A 22,352-nucleotide genomic window follows, 5' to 3' on the forward strand; every position below is an offset into this window, starting at 1 on the left:
GCAGATTAGACCAGAAAATAGAAAAACGATTATCCCTGAATTGAATTTCATCCTCCTTTTCAAAAACACCTGATTATGTAAAGAGTATCTGTGATTGTGTAAACCTTCTCCACTGTCACTCTGAGGTGCAGCAGCCTCTTTGGGATTGTATTGACACAAATAAGCTGCAGAAATGTTTCATATTTCTTCCTCTACACACACAGAATCACATGTCAGGGAGATGGAGGTGCTGACGTTGGTCTCATTAGCAAATCAAATGCCTCACTTTGAATTATTTGTGACTCTTAAGCCTGTGGGAGGTCTGAATCCTGTGTGTGTGTGTGTGTGTGTGTGTGTGTGTGTGTGTGTGTGTGTGTGTGTGTGTGTGTGCGTATAAAAGGTCTGGAGGTCGAACCTGAAGTCAGTTTAGTGTCCGATCATCAGAGGAACGGCTGTCACCAACAGCGACAATGTAAGTATCATCACTTTTCGAAGCTCAAAGTGTGATTTTGTAAAAAATGTCTGTAGATTTCACAGTGAAAAACCAACAAAGACGGTAAAGGATTGTAAAATATGCCATGAAGTATGACTGTGTTCCTGTTTACAGTTAAACAGCCTTCATCTATACGCTATTTTCAGGGAATTATACGGTAAAACACCATGTTTGTGATATTTAACAGTCTTTTACTGTCATGGTTTGGTTTTTCACTGTAAAACCTACAGACAGACAGAAAAGGTTATACTTTATTACAGCTGTATTCTGACAACCACAGCTTTCTTTTTCATATTTTATAGCAAAACCTTTTCCTATACAGCATTTTAAGGGAGTTATACAGAATAAAGTAGTATTTTTATTAGAGAATTGTTATATATTTTACAGTCTTTCACTGTAAACTCTACAGACACTTTAAAATATTGAAAGGTTATATACTGTATTTAATTTTATTTTTAACAGTGTGTAATCTGTGAAATGTTCACCTGTGCGAAACAAAGCAGCAGAAAAACTAATTTTCCTGTTGAATTTAGCTTTCTGCATTTTTTTTTGATCAATGTACAAATTAAGGAATTGAAGTTTACATTTTTTTTATTTGTGCATATTGCTCTATGCAAGTAGTACTTATTGCTGCACTAATATGTCCTTGTCGCTCTGTACCTTGATTGTTTCCCCTTTTTTGTAAGTCACCTTGAGCGTCAGCTTGATGACTAAATGTAAATTAAATGTGTGTCTGAGGCTCTGAGGTGTGTCTTTGGAAAACCACGAATCTGTTTAGAGAGAAGCGGAGCCTCCGATTGGCCGCTGTGGTCAGTTTAGCTCACTTGTAGTACATTGAGGTCATGTACAAGACAACTTCCAGAAGATAAAAATGTCTTTATGAACAGGTTTAAAACGGGTTTCGCTTCACAGGCTCGACATCAGGAAAATCACTGAGGACGAATCTGCAAATAGAAACAAATTTCATTAAACACACGCACAACACACGCGTGGTCTTTGGCTGATTACAGTGAATTTTATACAAAGGAAGCGATCCACTGTGGATTTGTTGCTCTTTTTAAGGTGCTAAACAGTCATAATGTGTGTTATTACTTACGGACAATAGTGAGGTTCAGGCAGGAAAAATCTTTTGATGGGCTTCCTGTCCTTTCTCCTTTCACATAAAGAGTGTTTCATACATGTATGACACAAACAATGATGACTAAACAGTGTGATCAACAAAACAGACCAACAGACTGAGAACCAGACTAACAAACAGACATGACAGGTGGACTGTTTGTCCACCGCTCTTCTCTTTCCCATTTCACATTCTGTTGTATTACTTTATCAAAGATTATATATTATATATAAACATTTTGACATTGCATTGTTTTCTGTGTTTCTTGCTGTTTTCTTGCAGACGATGCAGATGTCCCACAGGCCCGTGCAGTGGCTCGCTGTCATGCTTCTTGTCGTCTTTACAGTCGGCCGGTGTCAACAGAACGAGAGGTGAGGAACATGAAGCCAGCTGTGAATGATTCATAAATGTACTGGTACAAAAAAGTGCAGTAAATGTGTAGACAGATGTTTGGTGTGCTCAGCTGTAAGCTTGTTTAGTGCAATCTAAACGTTAATTTAGACATACAGTTTTTATATTAGAATATTTAACATTAAAGGTCCGGTATGAAAGATTTATGTGGCTCTTTTTTGTTGATGTTTTAGCGTATTTTGCAGCTGCAGGTGAAGCGGATGCAATCAGCAACTGTACTGCTAAATGCCACTAAATACTACACAGTCCTCCGGCTGCTCCGCCTCAACTCTCTGTGATTTACAGAGTTTCCTGATGGACAGTGAAGTAAACAGCTGCCAGCTGTAGCTGCTGTTAGCTCATGTTAGCTCAGTCTGTTACCGCACTGTGAGCTCAGAGCACCAGGGGAGTGTTAGTTTTTTGTACCACAGGCGTTTTTTTGGACCACCGAGAAGAAGAGGTTTTCAGACCCGGAGCACAGGTGAATGCTGATGGGGGTAGAGTCGGTGTCGTGCCAGAACAGGAGCTAGGCAACTGGGCAACGTAACTAGGCTCAGCAGCCTCGATAGATAGATAGAGTCAAAAAAAAAAAGACAGAGTTACCAAGTGAGAAGCTGCAGGACAAGAATAAATCGCAAAAATACGAACTACACGATGTCACGTTAAAGTTTAACTTATGATTATGTTTCATTATTAGTTATGCAGCTGCAGAAAATGTTTTGATATCTGTTGACTGTAACAGTGAGGACCTGTACTGAAGGTGGACCGGTCCTGACTAACAGACCCTTCCTGCTCTCTCCTCCCCTGCAGTCGCCGAGCCGTGACCGAACATCAGCTGATGCACGATCGCGGCCGAAACATTCAAAGTCTCAAGAGACTCATCTGGCTGTCCAGCGCCATCGAGGGTCTCCACACCGCCCAGACCAGGTCTGCTGCCTTCAACCTGGCTCTGAATCCTGAGCTGGTCTCCGGTGCTGGGAGCCCTCAGCCCACACGGGTGCAGAGCCTCCTGAGAAACTTCTTTAATCCTTACATGACTCAACTGCCAGACAGAGAGTCCTAACAACATGAAGCTGTACACTTACATAAAAAAATAACAAGTCATCTGCAGACGTGTACAGTTTTGTTTGTCTACAAGAGGTTTAAAGCTGGTTAAAGTTTTAAGTACTTAGTTTACTGCCTGATGGTAGTTATACTACTTTTTTGTCTTAATGTATCATAGAGGACTGGCCGATACAACCGAATCACACTGGTCAGTACCAGTTTGAGCACAAACAGGCCGCTCACCAATTCATTTGCTTTGTTTGTGTCCGTGTACATCAGCTTGATATCTACACGTGGATGTCTAGATATTGTTAGCTAGAGAGTCAGAGGTCAGTGTGTGAAGTCATTTTTCAGTCACAGTTTACAGAATCTTTAGTTTGACTGAAAGTCATCTGTTTATGCTGATAATTATTAAATGATTCATTTCCAGGATGTGAACTTAAAAATAAAACATGAATCGCTTGATTTAACTCCATGTCTCACTCTCTTCAGCTGAAGACAGAAACCACGTTTCCTGTTTCAGTGACAGCGATGTGTTTAGAAATGAAGAAGTCGTCATTTTGGCAGTTTCATTTACAGTTTATTCTCAGTCTGCGGCCTCTCTCTCTTCATATCCTTTTTCAGGGCTGAGTGCAGTTTTATTGGACAGAGGGCTCATGTGACGTTAACGTTAGTGACTTTATAGTGCATGTGTTTGTTTAAACTGTCTCCTAAAATGATTTTAATTTGCACAACTGAGAAACATACTGCCCCTGCATTTAGAGTTTTAACAGCATAATGAGGATCGAATCTGCAAGACAACACATTTAATTTGTTTTCTTAAAATCTAATCTTGGATTCACACTCACAGCACTTAGTTAAGGCTGAGGAAAAAGTCCACAGTGTCTTGAAGGACGATTTATCTTGTGATTTATGATTTCCCAAATTTATTTAACAACTATCATGGGTGACGTTGGTGCAGCGGTAACACTGTCACCACACGGCAAGAAGGTTTGAACCTCTGCTCATGTGTTTCCTCCAACAAAGACGTGCACGTAAGAGGTTAATTGGTGACTCTAAATTGTCTATAGGTGTGAATGTGAGTGTGAATGGTTGTTTGTGTCTATGTGCCCTGTGATGAGCACCCCGCCTCTACATCAGCTGGGGTAGACTCCAGTCGTGACCCTGATGAGGATAAGCGGTTACAGAAAATGGATGGATGGACAACTTTCATGCAAACATGCAGCCCAAAGTGATTAACAGAGCAAAAAGTGAAAAATAAACCGAGCTCTGACACCAACGAGTCTTAACATTTAGATCTTATTGTTTGTGTATTAAATTAACAATTTTACATCATCACTGTTGGATTTTATGCAACTTAAAATGTGTGAGATGATCACTGCTTAATGTGTGATAATGTAAAGTCTGCGTACATGTAACAGCTGTTGTTTCTTCAGTACTGTACTCAGTAGTGACTGTACAAACACACACAGTACATAGTGCCGTCTGAATTTACAGACTTGGTAACTCTTTGTGTATGGAACCACAATAATAAATACCATATGTTTGATTAATTATCTTTTTGCATGAATAAAGAGATATGTGGTTGAATAACAATGATTTGAATGCCTGTAATTTTATTTTGTGAATGTTTATATTAAATTGTGTTGATGCACGGTTGAGGACTGTGCTAGTTTGTTTACCATTTGCTAAATAATCAAATAACTTACAAGACAATAACACAAGATGCTTGTTGAGTTTTGTATATAGTACAGAGAGGCACACTAACATAAGATGCTAACAGGACGACGTAGGGCATCAACTAATCAGACTTGACTTGAGTTGGCATAGCCTGTGACTTGACTTGACTTGACATAGCCTGTGACTTGACTTGACATAGTCTGTGACTTGACATAGCCTGTGACTTGACTTGACTTTACATAGCCTGTGACTTGACTTGGACTTGACTTGACATAGCCTGTGACTTGACTTAACTTGACTTGACATAGCCTGTGACTTGACTTGACCTGACATAGCCTGTGACTTGACTTGATTTGACATAGCCTGTGACTTGACTTGACATAGCCTGTGACTCGACTTGACATAGCCTGTGACTTCACTTGACCTGACATAGCCTGTGACTTGACTTTACTTGACATAGCCTGTGACTTGACTTGACTTTACTTGACTTGACATAGCCTGTGACTTGACTTGACATAGCCTGTGACTTGACTTGACATAGCCTGTGACTTGACTTAACTTGACATAGCCTGTGACCCGACTTGACTTAACTTGACTTGACATAGCCTGTGACTTGACTTGACAAAGCATGTGACTCGACTTGACTTGACATAGCCTGTGACTTGTTTGACTTAACTTGACTTGACATAGCCTGTGACTTGACTTGCCATAGCCTGTGACTTGACTTAACTTGACTAGACATAGCCTGTGACTTGACTTGACTTAACTTGACATAGCCTGTGACTTGACATGCCGAAGAAAAAAATACTTGAGACTTGCAGGTTAAGACTTGAGACTTACTTGGGACTTGCACATGTGTGACCTGGTCTGACCTGGTCCATGTGTGGTAAACACAGTCTCCCAGCAGAGACAGGTTCATTCTGACTGTGTTCGTCACGTGCAGAGCAGAGACAGGTTCATTCACCTGTCTGTGCGCCTGGCAGACGTCACGCGGGGCAAACAGCTGCTCTGGAAGGCACGCGAGACTTCCGTGATGGCTAACGTGAACTAGCTTCGCTGTGACAGTGACACCGGTCGAGGTAAATTCACCTCCAGCTGCAAACGTCCCTCCGGTATCCTCACCCGGTACGAGAGAGAGGCTGTGACCCGAACCCCCCGCCCGCAGAGAGAGCTGCTGCCCGCCGGCCTGACGCGCCCTCACTGCCCGCCGCTGTCGTCCTTTAATCGGCCAGGTCAGTCTGCGCTACATCCGTCTGCGGGGTTAGCACCGAGCTAGCTGAGGCTAACGCAGTCATCACGGGAGGTGTCAGTAAAAGCAGCGAGCTGTGTTAGTGTCAGTGACGGCAGCACGGAGAGGAGACACCGAGCCCACACCGAGCGGGTCTCTGGGAATCCTGCAGCCGACACCGAGTCCTCCACGACCGGCCCAGATCATGCTAAGCTAGCCTGTGCTAGGCGGTGTTTAGCAAGACAGCAGAGGCTCGTGAGCTGCGGCTCCGGATCTTTCACCTGCGTGCAGGTGTGTGATGTTTGTGCAGGTCAGACACACAGGTGTCTGCAGGGTCAGCTGTCACACGTGACACGTGTGACAGCTGACCCTGCAGACACCTGTGACACCTGTGTGTCTGCACAAACATCTATAGCATCTGTAGCTCAACCTCTGAGTGTTGCCGGTTCAAGTCCACCTTGAGCAAGGCACCGAACCGAAGGGCACTGCATGTAAAACCAGAGTTAGTCTGCAGCCTCATAGAAGAACAGACACTTTATTGACACACACACATACACAAAGGACTTGACTTGACATAGCCTGTGACTTGACTTGACTTGACATAGCCTGTGATTTGACTTGACATAGCCTGTGACTTGACTTGACATAGCCTGAGACTTGACTTGGACTTGACTTAACTTGACACAGCCTGTGACTCGACTTGACTTGACTTGACATAGCCTGTGACTCAACTTGACTTGACTTGACATAGCCTGTGACTTGACTTGACTTAACTTGACATAGCCTGTGACTTGACTTGACGTAGCCTGTGACTTGACTTAACTTGACATAGCCTGTGACTTGACTTGACTTAACTTGACATAGCCTGTGACTTGACATAGCCTGTGACTTGACTTGACATAGCCTGTGACTTGACTTGACTTGACATAGCCTGGAACTTGACTTGGACTTGACATAGAGATGGTGGAGTGATGGTGCCAGCAGGTGAACTGTCCATCCCGAACCGATCACCGCATGGCAACATGATTAGATGATTAGAGCATCGCGTGACGTGACGATGCGGTTGTTAGTGGTTCTGCGTTGCGTCCTGTTGTCGTCTGAAGTCTAATAAGTTCATCTGTGTCTTGTCCTCCAGCCCCGCTGTGGATCTTTAGCCTCCTCCGGCAGGACAGTGGCAGAGCCAGAGCCAGAGCCATCGGGGACCAGACCAGCAGGCAGCAGGGCTCCATGAGCACGACGGGGCAGCAGCAGCAGCAGCAGCAGCAGGGGGGGGGCCTGCGTTCTCGCCGAGGTCTTGGCCGGGACAAAGACCCTGGGCAGGGCGTGGGCATGGAGGCGGCCTGCTGGCTGGCGCCCGGAGTGCTGCGCAGGCTGATCGAGCTGCCCTCACCCCCCCTGTCACGACACCAGCTCAAAAGACTGGAGGAGCACAGGTAACGCTCGACAGACTGAGACCGACTGACATAAACAGAGAGTCTGTGTAAACGAAATCTTTTCAATTTCAGGTCTGTGCATGTGACCTTTCACAGACTGAACTTGTATCAACTTGATTACAGTCAAGACTTTTATATTTACAGACGCTGCAGGTTCTCCTCCACATGCGAGGATGTTTATGAATCCTGGAGGTCTCGGTTCAGTTTAAAACGATGTCATGACGCAGTTCAGTTTGGGGAATGTTACATTTCTGTCTGTTGTTGTTTATTCTAACAGATTCTTCTCTGTGACCAGCTGTAAAGACGCCGACTTGTTCAGAGCGTATCCACAAGACGACAAGTCAAGATCTCAAGAAGTTTTTGTTCTGATTCACTTTGATTATCTGCAGCTGAAGTGACATTTTTCATCATGGCTGATGGAAACGATTACCGGCTTGAGCTGTCACTCGCTGCAGCTTGTTAAGAAGTTAATTATGTTAATTCGCAGCTCTTGTGGCTCTTGAAATCATAATCTTTTCAGCCCCCAATGAAAGTCTGCAACTTTCATATTTATTATCAGGATCCTTCTGTCGTTACCGTCACTGTTTCCGTGTGAATCACCTGTGTGAAGTCCTCGGGTCCTTACCTGGCTGTCGTCTGTCCCCGCAGGTATAGCAGTGCTGGACGCTCCCTGCTGGAGCCTCTGATGCAGCGTTACTGGGAATGGTTGGTGGGACGAGTCCCTGCCTGGATCGCCCCCAACCTCATCACCATCATCGGCCTGGCCACCAACGTCTTCACCACTCTCGTGCTCGTCTACTACTGCCCGACTGCCACCGAACAGGTTAGTCATTCACGTTCTACAGGACCGCCTGACTCCAGATGTTCGATGAAGAAACAGAGAGTGCGATCATCCATCGAGTTGTTGAGCAGGCAGAGATGAAGGTGAAGGTGTTTCTAAGTGTGTATCACGATGTTGTTGTTTGGCCATCCTGGACCTCGACCTGCTGCCTGTACTGCCCAGTAAGCGTATTTGATTACGAGGACAGTCACGGTGCAGTTTTGGGAAACTGACCTCCAGCACAACAATGATAAGGCAGCTGTGATTTAGTTTTAGGGTACACGTGGCAGAAAATGACTGAAATGTGTACGTACAAATGCTGAGTCATTGTTAAATCATCTGTTCGGTGACTCATCCGGGGCGTGGTGACTCTTTTTTGGTGTGAGAGAAGGTTCAGATGAAGACCTTCGGGGTGGTTCATGACGTGGATGTTTGGAGAAGACGCGCTCCTCTTCATGACCTTGTCCTCATGACAGCCTCGGGCGTGTGGAGTCTGTTTCCTGGTGGCAGCGCTGCGATAAATGAAGTTTAACAGACTGAACAGGGAATGTTTTCATCAGGATCACACACTGAACAGCAAAAGGCCTTTCTGGGTCACCTGACCTGACGAGGTCTTATCATCGATTCAGCTTTATGTTTGCAGCCTTCGAGGTGAATGAGCCCTTGTTCGGATGGTGTAAGGATCAGGCTCAGAAGGGGACTCCTTTGAGGACGTATGCTGTGGAGGAGGTCTAACTTCTTGTGTGTGTTGTTTCAGGCTCCTCTCTGGGCGTACCTGCTCTGTGCTGTGGGTCTCTTCATCTACCAGTCATTGGATGCCATCGACGGGAAGCAGGCCAGACGCACCAATAGCAGCTCTCCGCTCGGCGAGCTGTTCGACCACGGCTGTGACTCCCTCTCCACCGGTCAGACTTTCTTTCCCGTCTGACATCGTTTCCACTTGTGTGAACATGAAGCTTCCTGTCTAACACCCCCTGTGTTCATGCGTCTGTCCCTGCAGTGTTTGTGGTGTTGGGAACCAGTATAGCGGTGCAGATGGGTACCAACCCGGACTGGATGTTCTTCTGCTGCTTCGCTGGGATGTTCATGTTCTACTGTGCCCACTGGCAAACATACGTGTCAGGAACGCTGCGCTTCGGCATGTGAGTCCACAGAAGCTTTTTCTTTAAAGTTCTCATTGATACCTGAGGTCTCACATCTGTGTTTAATGTTACCCAAAGATAAAAACACTTTGAAGAGTCAGATTTAAAGCGGGAAATATATTTAAACAAGACAAAGATCTTTTATTTACCTCCAACTATCAGAACGCTCACAGCTTCCAGTCATGACTCACGTTGGATTGTTCTTCGTCAGCTTCGTGTCCTTCAGACGCTCACAGCGTTTAATCTGTGCCATGCTTTGAGTCTGTATTATTGAGATGAAGACTCTTTATTTACAGAGTGATTCTGTTTGTTAAACCAACTTTAATTAATTCACTCAGCATTCAGGAAGTCAAACTAAGTGTATTGTCAGATTCACAGACACTTGTAGGGTTGGTAACAAAGGACACTGACCTGAAACACACCAACAGGTTCATCTCTTAAATAATGAATCGGCTCGTCGTGCTTCAGTGTCAGTGATGACATGTGGATGTGTTCTGTGTGTAGATTTGACATAACAGAGGTGCAGATCTGTCTAGCAGGATTACAGACGCTCACAGCCGCTGTGGGTCCCTGTCTGTGGAACGTGATGGTAAACCTCCTCGCTGTCGCTGCATGAGCTCGCCGCTGTGTCCGTCCACAGTAACCGCCGACCTCCATCCACGGAGTCGCACTCTGTCCTGCTTAAAGGTGCAGTCAGGAAAATAGATCAGCTGGAGGAAAACTAACCGCATGATCAGCGCTTTACATGTTTTTGCAAACTCTAGTATTTTCTAGTATTTGAGATGTCTGTCACTGCTCAGTTAGAAATAATCAAGATATTAATTGATAAAGAAAATATTTGTTAGTTGCAGTCGTAGTGAACACACACATGCAGACAGGCCTGTTCAGAAAGCTGCAAGGAAACACACTTTGGAAAACACACGTCAGTCTCGTGTTCAGCACAGAGCTGGAGTCAGTATGTAAAAACGACAGCTATGTTTACGGGGAGCGACCGGTCTGTGAGATTTTACTGACTGCATCTTTCAATGCAGCGACCGTCCCACTGAATCTTTAACCTCCAAAATGAAACGTGAGGTAGCAGAAGAACGCGACGGCGTCCCATCAGCTCCGTGTTGAAGCAGTGTGTTGTGTAAGATGACTATGTTGCTGGTCGATGTCACTAATCCTTCACCGTGAACTCTCTGCTTTCTCCTCCTGCTCAGCATTGATGTGACTGAGGTGCAAATCTTCATAATAATCATGTATTTGCTGGCCGCCGTGGGAGGATCTGCTTTTTGGCAGTCACTGGTAATTGTGATTGGTTCTAATTCTTTGATATTAATGAGACATTAATGAATGCTGCTCTTGAAATGACTGTTTATTATAATTGTCATCAGAAATACAGAGAATGTTCCTCTGAACGCTTTCACTGTTCTCTAACGTTACTCATGATGCTTTCATTGTGGATGTGAAGGTGAATTTACTCACAAACTACAAACATAGCTGGAACAACAACCTTTGATTTAAACGTTCGTGTTTTTATCATCTCCTCTTGATTCTGGTGTTTCTTTTCTAGATTCCGATCCTAAACATCCAGATGAAAATGGTTCCCGCCATCTGCACTTTTTTAGGAGCCATCTTCTCCTGCACCAATTACTTCAGAGTTATCTTCACCGGAGGTGTGGGCAAAAACGGATCGACGATAGCAGTAAGTCTGGAAGCTGCTTCTAATATTTGGTGATTTAAAGAACAGATGGATGTCCTTTTATCCCACAGATGAAACAACAGCGTCAGAATGACGGAGGATTCATGGTGAGAGGAGGAGAGAAGTGTTTTTGTGCCGTAAACTGCACAAATCTCAAAAGTAACGGGTGGGAAATGTTTTATATTCCTCCCTGTCAGCTCCGAGTACATCAGAAAGTAGCATCACGTGAAAATGAGGCGGACTCTGTCTTACTGTGTCTGTTTCTCCTGACATTAACCATCTTCACTGTGTGTTTGTGTGTGTCCTCAGGGAACCAGCGTCCTCTCTCCTGTCTTGCATATTGGTTCAGTTATAATTTTGGCGATGATGATATACAAGAAGTCTGCTGTCCAGCTATTCGAGAAACATCCGTGTCTTTATATCCTGGCGTTTGGCTTCGTGTCGGCCAAAATCACCAATAAATTAGTCGTAAGTCAAAAATCTCTCTGTACTGTGAATCAGATATATTGTAGGTACAGCAAAAGAAACAAATCACCGTCCAACAAATCCAGACTTGTACTTGTAACAAACTTCACACCTGTGATTGAGCAACTTATACCAAAAAGTTGAGCAACTCTAACACGACATACTGATAAGACATAACACCGCAGTGCCAAAGGTTTAGCCTCAAGATATTAAATCTCACTGACTTTTTATAGCTTTCAGTGTAAAACATTAAAACAGTGTGTGTGTGTGTTTTGTTTTATTGTCCTTCAGGTAGCACATATGACAAAAAGTGAGATGCATCTCCACGATTTAGCCTTCCTGGGACCAGGACTACTGTTCCTGGATCAGTATTTCAATAGTTTTATTGACGAGTACCTGGTGCTGTGGATTGCGTTGGTAAGTACACACGATGCTAGCTTTGGATAAATGTACTCAGCAGTGTTTTATATGTATGTCAGTTACGGTTATGTTTGATCAGCGGTATGTACTCAGTCATGGTTACATTTTCACAGTTATGCCATGAACAGGAAATAATACTTGAAATGTTTGGAATGATAAACACGAAGATCTGTCAGAATTATGAGCCAGTGAGTTACAGTTATTAAACTACAAGATACTAAGTCAGACTTATTTAAGTTCAAGTTTTATTAGATATAAAGTTCATTTATTAGACTTAAGTCACAGTTGACACTGAGTGAAAATGTCTGAGTCACAAGAGGTCATTAAAAAAGTCACGTTGAAGTTATGAAACATTAAGTCGGATATGATTTGAGTTGAAACTGCGAGTTAATCTTTGAGACTCTTGAAAACGTTTCATCATTTTGTTGTTTCCTGTGTGACGCTGTTTCTCTCTCCCCTGCAGATCATTTCCTTTTTTGACTTGGTGCGTTACTGTGTCAGTGTTTGCAACCAGATTGCCTGCCATCTTCACATTTTCGTTTTCAAAATCAAGCCTTGTTCAGTGCTCAGTTCAGCTCCTCACTGAGGACACGCCGGCCATTACTGACTGACTCTGTCCCTTCCTGTCTAGTCGCACTCATCTTTTCTTCCCTCTGTTTTCCACGTAGAGATGCAGGGGATGACACGGTGTAGTATGTGCTTCTGCCAACTGAATGTGTGGACAAATAATATATATTAAGATACTGGAGTATTACTGTCATTGTTTTCTTTTTCACCAGTGCAGAATTGAATTTGTACCAGTTTCATCTTCTTCTGCCCCATTAATAATTCTCCTTGTGACAAACTCATTGTTACACAGAGCAAATATTTCAGGAGAGTACAGGTGCTACTCGACACGTTCAAGGAGAGAAACTTAAGTGTGTTTTAACTGTTCTCGTGCAAAGAAAATGTATAGGAAATGAATCAAACTCTTTGCTTTTCATGATTATAATTTTTGTAATATTTGCATAACCTTTTTGCTATTGTAAATACCAAACTGTTACGGTGTCTGTGCTTCTCTTTTAAGTTAAAATAATCCTGCATTTATAAACTCTTCATGTATATGATTTTAAGACAACTTTATCACCTGCATGACACAAAACTGTGCATCTGTTTCACGTCAGCAAAGTGTGTTTTTGGAGGAAACTTAAATGTCGACTTAGTTATATTTTCTTTCACATTGTTCTCGTGCAAAATGTTCCGTTTAAACCACTCGCTCAAAGCTGCACGTGGGTGTTTTTTTGGGGCGCTTCACGTCTGGGTTTGGATTTTCTATGTATTTATTGTCATGTTGCTAATATATTCATCATAAAGTTTATAGTTTGGTTAATGCTTCATGGATTTAGGCTTCCTCTACACTTTATTCTTTTTTTATATTGTAAATAGAGAAGGACGCGTCCTGCACGACATGAAAACCTGAACTCAAAGGTCAAAAAGGACAAAAATAAACTTTAGATTTTGCAGGTGATTTGAACAAACTCCAGATTCGTGTAGTGTTGTGGAGACATCTGTCCGTCTTTCCTCTGGCTGTTTTAAATCACTCCGCCCACCATCACTCAGCTTTCTATCACTTCCCGTCCCGCATCTCCACGTGGTATTTTTTTTTATTCTATATGTTTTTATTTTGATCTACAAATCCAAAGAAAGGACCAAAAACCAACAATGTGTTAGCTCGTCTCTCAGTATCTTACGTCTCCTCAAACTCATTGGTTTTTACAGTAGATGTAAATCTTTAAAAACAGCGAACAAAGACATTTCTACAAAAATATAAGTGCATTTTTTTTACAAACAAATGGACACTAGTGTTCAGGGAACGTCACTCCAATAGGAGGATATGAAGATGTTGTTAGGGACTGTCTTCAGTGGCAGATTAATCCACATTTTGTCCGTTATGTGGCTCATTTATGTGTTTTTAATTTAAGTTTTTTGACACAGAGGAATCAGGGTTTGGAGTTGTTAGATCAGTTTATTGTTGTTTTTGGTCCTTTATTTGGATTTATTGGACTACCTGCCGCCTTTATGTTTTTTTTTTTTTACATGAACGTCACACTCCTTCCTGTGTTCAGCTACTTTTTTAAATAACAGAACCCGGTTGACATTGTGTTTTCCCCCAAAAACACACCTGCTGAAGCCGAGCAGGTGTACCTGGACTGAATGTGTAGGAGGAAATGTGTCACAGTTTTTAAGATGGCAACTTAAGAGAAACAGATCAAACTTCTTTTTTTTTTTTTTGTTTTGTTCCTGTCAGTTAATAAAAAACTTGTTTATTTGAAGTGGCTGCTGCTGCTCACTCCACCTCCACCTCCACCAACATCATCGAATACTGTTAGAGCACCTTGCACCGAGGGGGAGTTTAATGTTGCTGCTGTAGTGACGGCCTGCATTCATGTGGAGAACACGTTTGTGCTTAACACAGATTAGTTTCTTGCTTTTGCACATTGTGCCTGTTTCTATTTAGATTCGGTCAGAACAGATGTCGTTGCTAAGACGCTGCAGTTTATTTAAAATGTTTAAGATCATCTACGATGCAAAGCGTTTGACTGCAGTGAGAGCTTCACCATGGCGTCGTCTACAAACCTGAGACAGAAACAAAATGTTAGAAAGGGTCACTTCACACAAATCAACGTTTTTCCTTGAATGCCTTCTGGTGTCTTAAGATTGTTAAAGACTTTCTGAGATTTTACAAAATAAACGTGTGTATCTTAAAATAAAAGTCTAGTTTTAAGTAAATGTGGAAGCTGGAATTTTGAGAATAAAGTAAAGAGAATAAAGTTTTCCAAGAAGATTTTATTTTATTATGAGAATGTAATACATTAAAGTAGTACCAATATTTTAAGAATGAAGTTGTAATACTTTGAGAAGGGTCATGAAACCAGAGTTGTAATTCTATAAAAACAGTCAAAATATAATGAAAGTAAAACTACTTTTAAATTTTGAAAATTAAACTATTATAAAAAGGGTAATTTAACGAGAGAGTGCAGTGTTTTGAGAATAATTTGATCCTATTGGAGACGAGGTCATTGTTTCTGAATGGATGCAAAGTTTTGACTTTTGGAGAGAAGAAAAACTGAGAAATAAATTAGAATTTTACAAAAAAAAATTTGAAATATTTGGAGAATAAAGTCAAGATTATAAAAATATTCCTAATGTAAAAGAAAAAAATCTAAATATGTAAAATGTAGTTGCACTTTGAGAACAAAGTTGTGATTTTACGAGAGATCGCCTCTGAAAAGAAATGGCCGTTGAGTTTTTCAGATGTAATTTTCAAATATTTTGATAAACAGCTAAAATAACTTTTAATCTTATTGGAGATCTTTAAAAAATAAAAACCATCTTCATGGTACCTGGTTGACTTGGATACTAACTTCGAGTTTAGTTTGCGGTTTGTGTGAACCGACCCTTCAATGATCACAGTTTGTGTGTTTTAATTTGTAAATGATAAGGTGCATTATTAAATAACGGTGTTACTGACTGCAAACGTTTGTTCCTGTACTGTCACATTTGGAGTTTTTATTCTTCATTTCCTTCGGTAGAAGTCTCTGGATGGTCGTGTCGGTGTTTCAGGAGAAAATCTGCATGTGCTGTAGTTACAGAACTTTTCATGATAACTCCACAGCTCATGTGCATAGTTAACTGATGTCAGGCCATTGTTACTAGTAGAGGTTTGCCTTAAACACGTTTGATTTCTATCGTTTTGTACAGCTGATGAGCATGTTGTCACTGTGTGTAAAAGACTGCCGAGCTCAGGTACATCACCGGTGTGCAGGACAGTAAACAAGATCACCTGACAGTCTCTCCTTCACCCACCAATGCAAATAAATGTCACACTCCCACCTGGAAGCAGCTTTTCTTCTTCTATGTTTGGAAAATGATGGATTCACGTCCTCGTCTGTGGAGAAACAGCCATCAGTATGGAGCACGTGAGAATGGTACGTTCATTATGAGGAGTATTGTGCTCATTCGCTTTGTGGAGGAGAGTTAAACAATAAAACAGGTCTTATGTTTGTCAGATAAATAACCTTGCTCTGTCAAATAATTAACATGTTATATCTTTGTTTGTTTTGTTCTAAATAAAAACTAAACGTGTTACATTCAAATTTGTCATACAGTATAATAATGTAACTTCCTGGAGTCTCTGCTGGTTGCAATAAATACATAATACGTCACATTGTCATTTTTACCAAGCAGTTACCTCTGTGGCTGTGAAGTGGAGCCACTTGAGTCAGTCTCCATAAGTCCCCATGTTCAAATGTCACAACTTCACAGCAGAAATAAACATGTTTACAGCCTGGTACAAAAAACAGTTTTGCAAAACATTGATTACAAATAGAGGAAGACCAAGGAGGTTTATGAAAGAGGACATGAAGGTAGCTGGTGTGAGAGAAGAGGATGCAGAAGACAGGGTTAGATGGAGGCAGCTGATTCGCTGTGGTGAAAGGAGAAGAAGAAGATTTATTGATGCATAACAAACATTAGATGAAAAATAAAGTATTGATAAACAATATAAATGTGTGTGCAGTATGTTTTAAAATGAAAAGCAGTTTATGCAGAAATGTTCCAGGTAATGTGCAAAGGTTCACAGAGTGTGCATAATATTTGAAATGTATTTTAAATGATGTTAAATCCAGGCTGACACAGAGTCTCACCTGCAGGTTCAGCTGAGGACACACACCTGACGTGACGTGACGTGACGCCTGCGCGGCAGCGCTCAGGGCGAAAACAACCCACGCAGCGTTAAGACGGGTGTTTACAGGCGCATGCGCACTTCAAACGTTGACGGGAACTGACAGGACGCGTTTTAAACTTTCTGATCAAACATGAAATAAACAAACTGTTCGCTGAGCTGCGAGCCGAGAGTCAGACGGATCTCCGCACGGCACAGACTCTGTGTCTGTAAGTCTGAGATTTAAAGAGTTTCTGTTTCTGTTCGGAGCACGACGAAGAATAACGTGAGTGTCATTATGTGTCTGTGCACGTGATGATTTTATTAATCAAACAGCTGATCACAGCTGATCACAGCTGATCAAACTAAAAAACATTACATCACGTTAATATCTGCGGCTGGTCGCTAACAGGCCAGATAATGCACAATTATTGATTTTTAATAAATCTAATTAACGTTTAATTAATTCGGACTGAGCCGTTTAATGAGTCGTTCAGAGGCTGATGTGTTCACAGGTGATGAATGTTGTTGTTTGAGATTTGTAGGTTCAGTTTGTGATAAAGTTTAAAGTGTGTTATTTTTAAATGGAGTTTGGTGAAACGTGGAAAGTCTCACTTCCTCATTCACACACACACACACACACACACACACACACACACACACACACACATACACACACACACACACACACACACACAGGGACTTCCCTCACACATCTGCTGCCAGCACATTTTATATTATTATATATAACTTCAGGTGGAGCTGAGATGGAGGAGGCACAGAGACTGCAGACAGACACATCAGCAGATCAAGATGATCATAAATATAAACTGTTTATTTATTTACCTTCATACTTGTAAAATCACATCTGGACATTTGTTTGTCCATTAAATGTGAGAAACTACATCCACCTCAAAAATAAACAATATATATATGTAATAAATAATCAGTGACATCAAAGTCTGGTGCAGTTGGTGTGTGGTATAGTTAACACAATGAGACAGCAGCACAGATGATGATGGCTGCTGTGTATTGTATATCAGGGTGTGTCTCACTGTTTGTGTGTTGTGTACAGGACAGAGTGAACCAGCTGCACACACACACACACACACACACACACACACACACACACAGCAGCCATGTGGTGGTTCCAGCAGGGCCTCTGCTTCCTGCCTGCAGCGCTGGTCGTCTGGACGGCGGCGTCCTTCGTCTTCGCTTACATCACAGCGGTGGTGCTCAGACACGTGGATCCTCTAGTGCCTTACATCAGGTGACACACACACACACACACAGGTTAAAAACTCCAGTTTTAGTTTCACAAAGTGACGAACCGACTGTTCACTCTTTCAGCTCTTCACTCCTTAGTTACTGTTGCTATGTGTTTCAGTGCTCACACAGTACATATTCATATAGTTTACATATTAAATAAATTAAATTATGATAATTGTGGCAAATTTACCTTCGCTCTACGTTTTATTGTTATTTTTTTAAATAACTGATTTCAGACAAATCAACAAAAGCAGTTTCTCATTTTTAGGGCGTCGTTTGAATTTATCTGCTGATGCCAGCATCGTTTTATTATAATATAGGTTTCAGTGCTGACACCAGAATCAACTCAAAGATAATTTACTTTTTAATTAAAATAAATGTTTATTGTTTAATTAACTTTTTGTTTCTATTTTACAAAATAAGATAAACTTCTCTTTAATGAACTTTGTTGTTTGTTGCAGCGACACAGGAACGATGGCACCAGAGAGGTGTGTGTTCGGCATCATGCTGGATGTGTCGGCCTTTTTAGGTAACACACACACGCACACACACACGCACACACACACACACACACACACACACACACACACACACACACACACGCACACACACACACACACATGACTTGGTTTGCTTCGATTCGATACGATACCCTCAACTCTGAACTGTCATTAGACTTTGTATTGACTGCATTTTATGTGTGTGTGTGTGTGTGTGTGTGTGTGTGTGTGTGTGTGTGTGTGTGCGTTTGCAGGCATAGCCACAGTGTACGTGCGTTACAAACAGGTGGAGGCTCTCACAGACGAGGACGAGCTCAAACTCACCAGACTGAACCGCTTCGGGCTGCTGCTCGGCCTGATCAGCTCCTTTGGGATGTGCGTAGTCGCCAACTTCCAGGTGAGTGCTGCTGGTCCTGGATCTGTTCAACACCTGTTCACACAGTGTGTGACATGTTGAACGTGTCAGCAGTGAATCTGTGTGTGTGTGTGTGTGTCAGAGCAGAAGACCACACTGTTCTCCATGCACCTGGTGGGGGCGATACTGACCTTCGGAGTCGGGGCTCTGTACATCCTGGTTCAGACGCTGCTCTCGCTCCGCATGCAGCCTCGAATCCACAGCAAGACCACCTTCTTTGTCCGCCTCGGCATCGGACTCTGGACCCTGTGCAGCATCATCAGCAGTATCCTTTAATACGGTGACGGCTGGAAACACAAGAGTGAGTAACAGCAGAGCTCAAACTGACTGTTCAGACCACTGACGGTATAAAGAACATTCTGGTCCATACATGAGGCAGAACCAGGCACCAAAGCCTTAAAAGTTCAGGTTAAGAGAAGCATCCTCAAAATACAGAGGCGAATGTTCATGCTACAAACGTAGATGTTCATTTATAGTGTGCTCTCCAACTCTGTGCTCGGTTTACATGGACTAAATGAAATATCAAGCTGTGTCCAAACACACTCACGTTGCAGAGCAGCGAGCTGTGATCTTTAACAGCGTCTCGTGTCAGTGTTCATCTCATCAGTCATCATGTACAGCAGCCTGCCAGGTGTGGACGTACCTCATAAACTGCACTGGATTCCTGGAGAGACGGTCAGTAGTGTGTGTGTGTGTGTGTGTGTGTGTGTGTGTGTGTGTGTAGATGTTAAACGACATGATCACATCTGTTTATTTGTCAGCATCACTTCAACATTCAGGTTTGTATCTTGTCTCCTTCAGGGCTACACGGCTCACATCATCAGCACCGTGTCTGAATGGTCTCTGGCCTTCTCCTTCATCAGCTTCTTCCTCACCTACATCAGAGACTTTCAGGTTCGATCAGACAAATGATCTGCCCGCAGCACCGCGTATCCTAAAGAAAGTCTTCATGTTCTGCATCTGCCCTTGAAGTTTGATCTCTGCCTGTCCAGTGTAGAGATACTTTACTGTGTTAATCAAGACTCAAAGTTTGATCTGTTCAGTTCAGTAAAATTAGAAAAATCTTCCAGAGAACTTTGATTAAATATATGTGTGTAACTTTTTGTCCTTTTTTCCATTTCCCATGAAGAAAATCAACCTGCGAGCTGAAGCGGATTTGCAGAGCAGCCACCTGTACGACTGGCCACACAACATCGTTGCAGCGTCACATCCTCACAAACGTGACGCCTCCGAGTCGTCTCCACTGCTGGCGGGAGGAACGTGACGGGATCCTACGGGAGCTGCTTTTCCACAGATATTTTTCATGTTTTCTAATCTAAATTTTTAAAGAAAAAGACTTTCTTAAAGCTGGCGGCTGTTAAAGGGTCAGTACACCCAAACATAACCACTCTTCCCTTTGTATTGGGATGAAGACTGCAAACTGACTGGAGAGTTTATACGAAGAGGAAGATTTTTATATTTCGGGAAGTGAACTGACGCTTTGCACTTTGCCCTCAGATTGCTTCAGTCCTTCTCAGTGACTTGCTGCAGATCTTTGCATTTATGCTCAATATAATATCAGTCTGTGTTTTCATTCAGCTGCATCACATCAGATTTTTGTAGATACTGCTGTTCTTTAACCCTAAAGTTGTTGTGTAGTTTACTGTGAACACACTTTGCTCTCCTTGCTGGTCAGCGGCTGTAAAGCTGTATTAACTGATCAGCGCCTCCTGCTGGAGAATCAGCAGCCTGATAAATCTCAGATTGCACTAAGAGGTGTGCCACCGTGATAATTTAATTAAATGAATTGATATAAAAGTATTTCATTTCTATTTAAAAAAAACAAAAACAGATATACACAAAATTAAGCAAATTAATCTTTCTGTTTCTGAATTTAGACCTTGACCTGAAGCTTTTAACTATTCCTTTCACTGACCTTTGTCTGTCTGCCGCTTCAACGTTCAGTGTTAATGAACTAAAACACTCACAAACTGCACAGAGAGGACTTCTAAATTAAAATCATCCCTGTTCAATATGAAGACGTGAACCCACAGAGAGGCTGATCAGAGCTGCTGCTGTGTGAGCTCAACTGTGACTTTGTTTTTGTTTTTCACAAATCCAGGGAACTGTTAATTATTAAACACTTTATAATTCATCTGTTGACACTGCTGTTTATTAACTGAGAGAGAACATAACTAATAGTAAACATTAACTTCACACTGTATTATTTGTACTGTTCATGTTAATTCAATAAACATATTTCTTGTCTGTAGTTTTTGTTTGTCTGCATATTCTTGGTCCACAGACGTGAGGACGTCCTGTCCATGGTGTTTACTCTAACCAGTCGTTACATCTTATATTAATATATGAAGAATATTAAAATGAATTCAGATTCACAAAGCAGGGGACACATCATGTCACACTACAAACATATGAGCAGAACATGGTCAGACATGAGACAGGAAGGTTTCAGTCAGTGCAGGATGTTTGTGGTTAAGAAACTTTCTGTTCCTAAAAAACAGATACAGACGCAACTGTAAGACACACAGCCATTCAAACATGTAACATGTTTGAATGGCTGCCTTGTTATGAGAATGGGATCCACGTTTATTTACGTTAACTGGACTCAATCAGCTGACTGTCCATGCTGCAGACTGTCAGCTGATCACAGCTCAGCAGATGACCTCCATGAAATAATAACACTATGCTTCATTTGTTGTCATAGCTCGGCAGAAATGACACTGACATGTAGTTCACAGCAGAATCCTGCGTGTCATTTAAACCATCCACTTACAGGACAGATATCTGTATCTCACGTCTCTTCATTATGAGTAATTACTGTCCTTTAGAGGACAGTCAAAGTGTCCTGAAACTCAGTTATATCACTTCTCTCCACAGACAGCAGAGGGCGTCCACAGACCGTGTACAACATGAGGCTGACGCAGAGTTATTAAATAATATACAGCTGCAAAGTAATTTTATGTTTGGAGCCAAATAACATTTGTCTATGCAAACCTTTAAAACAGAAATATGTTGTCACAGAGACACCGGATAAAAGTAGAAAATAAAAAAAAAATAAAAAGTCACCTCCCCGTCGGGGAATCGAACCCCGGTCTTCCGCGTGACAGGCGGAGATACTGTCCACTATACTAACGAGGAAAGCCGTGATCGACCATGTGACCATGTTCAGCCAATCAGTGAGCTCAGTATCAGTTTTGAAATTTAAATTTTATTTTTATCTTTTCAAGTTTTTATTTTCACATCAGATATTATTTAAGAAGTGTTACACAGAAGCGTTGCGGTCACTGAAGTGTCTAATAATAAGTTAAGCACACTGTTCCAGATACTGCGAACATAACTGACCATATGCAGCGAATAATATGTAACAGGTATGCGTTGGCACAAAAACCTGACGTGCATTTTGAAGTGTTGTTTCAGTCCAGACGGTTTCGGTCCACGACCTGCCGAGGCTGAAACTCAAAATCAATAATAATCTCTTTCTAAGATACATAGCAGATTTAGAATATTCATTAAATAAACAAACCAAATCAATGTCCCACAGCTACTTCTGGGGTGAATTTCAAGTTTCTTT

General features: G+C 42.0%; 2 protein-coding genes, 1 long non-coding RNA gene and 1 other non-coding gene across 5 annotated transcripts; 3 read left to right on the plus strand and 1 right to left on the minus strand.

Annotated features, from left to right (window-relative positions):
- The first annotated feature begins 387 nt into the window (after positions 1–387).
- LOC109140332 (uncharacterized) lies at positions 388–4,610 on the plus strand. Its single transcript, XR_002042453.2, has 3 exons — positions 388–451; positions 1,872–1,960; positions 2,790–4,610. It is a non-coding gene; the product is annotated as an uncharacterized LOC109140332 (long non-coding RNA).
- Positions 4,611–5,689: 1,079 nt separating this feature from the next.
- On the plus strand, positions 5,690–14,181 carry cept1b (choline/ethanolamine phosphotransferase 1b). Of its 2 annotated transcripts, none has more exons than XM_010741998.3 (10): positions 5,690–5,935; positions 7,067–7,364; positions 8,013–8,187; positions 8,942–9,089; positions 9,185–9,326; positions 10,529–10,613; positions 10,882–11,013; positions 11,320–11,478; positions 11,767–11,892; positions 12,359–14,181. In XM_010741998.3, exons 2-10 carry the CDS (start codon positions 7,159–7,161, stop codon positions 12,479–12,481), a joined length of 1,296 nt encoding a protein of 431 aa, XP_010740300.3. In that variant the 5' UTR covers positions 5,690–5,935; positions 7,067–7,158; the 3' UTR covers positions 12,482–14,181. The 2 variants fall into 2 exon arrangements, with proteins under 2 accessions (XP_010740300.3, XP_027135341.1); XM_027279540.1 differs by lacking the exon at positions 5,690–5,935 and adding an exon at positions 6,201–6,222.
- Positions 14,182–17,002: 2,821 nt separating this feature from the next.
- dram2b (DNA-damage regulated autophagy modulator 2b) lies at positions 17,003–21,032 on the plus strand. Its single transcript, XM_027279849.1, has 8 exons — positions 17,003–17,266; positions 17,694–17,867; positions 18,328–18,395; positions 18,621–18,763; positions 18,869–19,046; positions 19,374–19,456; positions 19,583–19,675; positions 19,911–21,032. Exons 2-8 carry the CDS (start codon positions 17,737–17,739, stop codon positions 20,043–20,045), a joined length of 831 nt encoding a protein of 276 aa, XP_027135650.1. The 5' UTR covers positions 17,003–17,266; positions 17,694–17,736; the 3' UTR covers positions 20,046–21,032.
- An 815-nt stretch (positions 21,033–21,847) lies between these two features.
- trnad-guc (transfer RNA aspartic acid (anticodon GUC)) lies at positions 21,848–21,919 on the minus strand. Its single transcript has one exon. It is a non-coding gene; the product is annotated as a tRNA-Asp (tRNA).
- Between the last annotated feature and the right edge of the window lie 433 nt (positions 21,920–22,352).

Source organism: Larimichthys crocea, chromosome VI (assembly GCF_000972845.2).
Source record: "Larimichthys crocea isolate SSNF chromosome VI, L_crocea_2.0, whole genome shotgun sequence".
Lineage (NCBI taxonomy): Eukaryota > Metazoa > Chordata > Actinopteri > Sciaenidae > Larimichthys > Larimichthys crocea.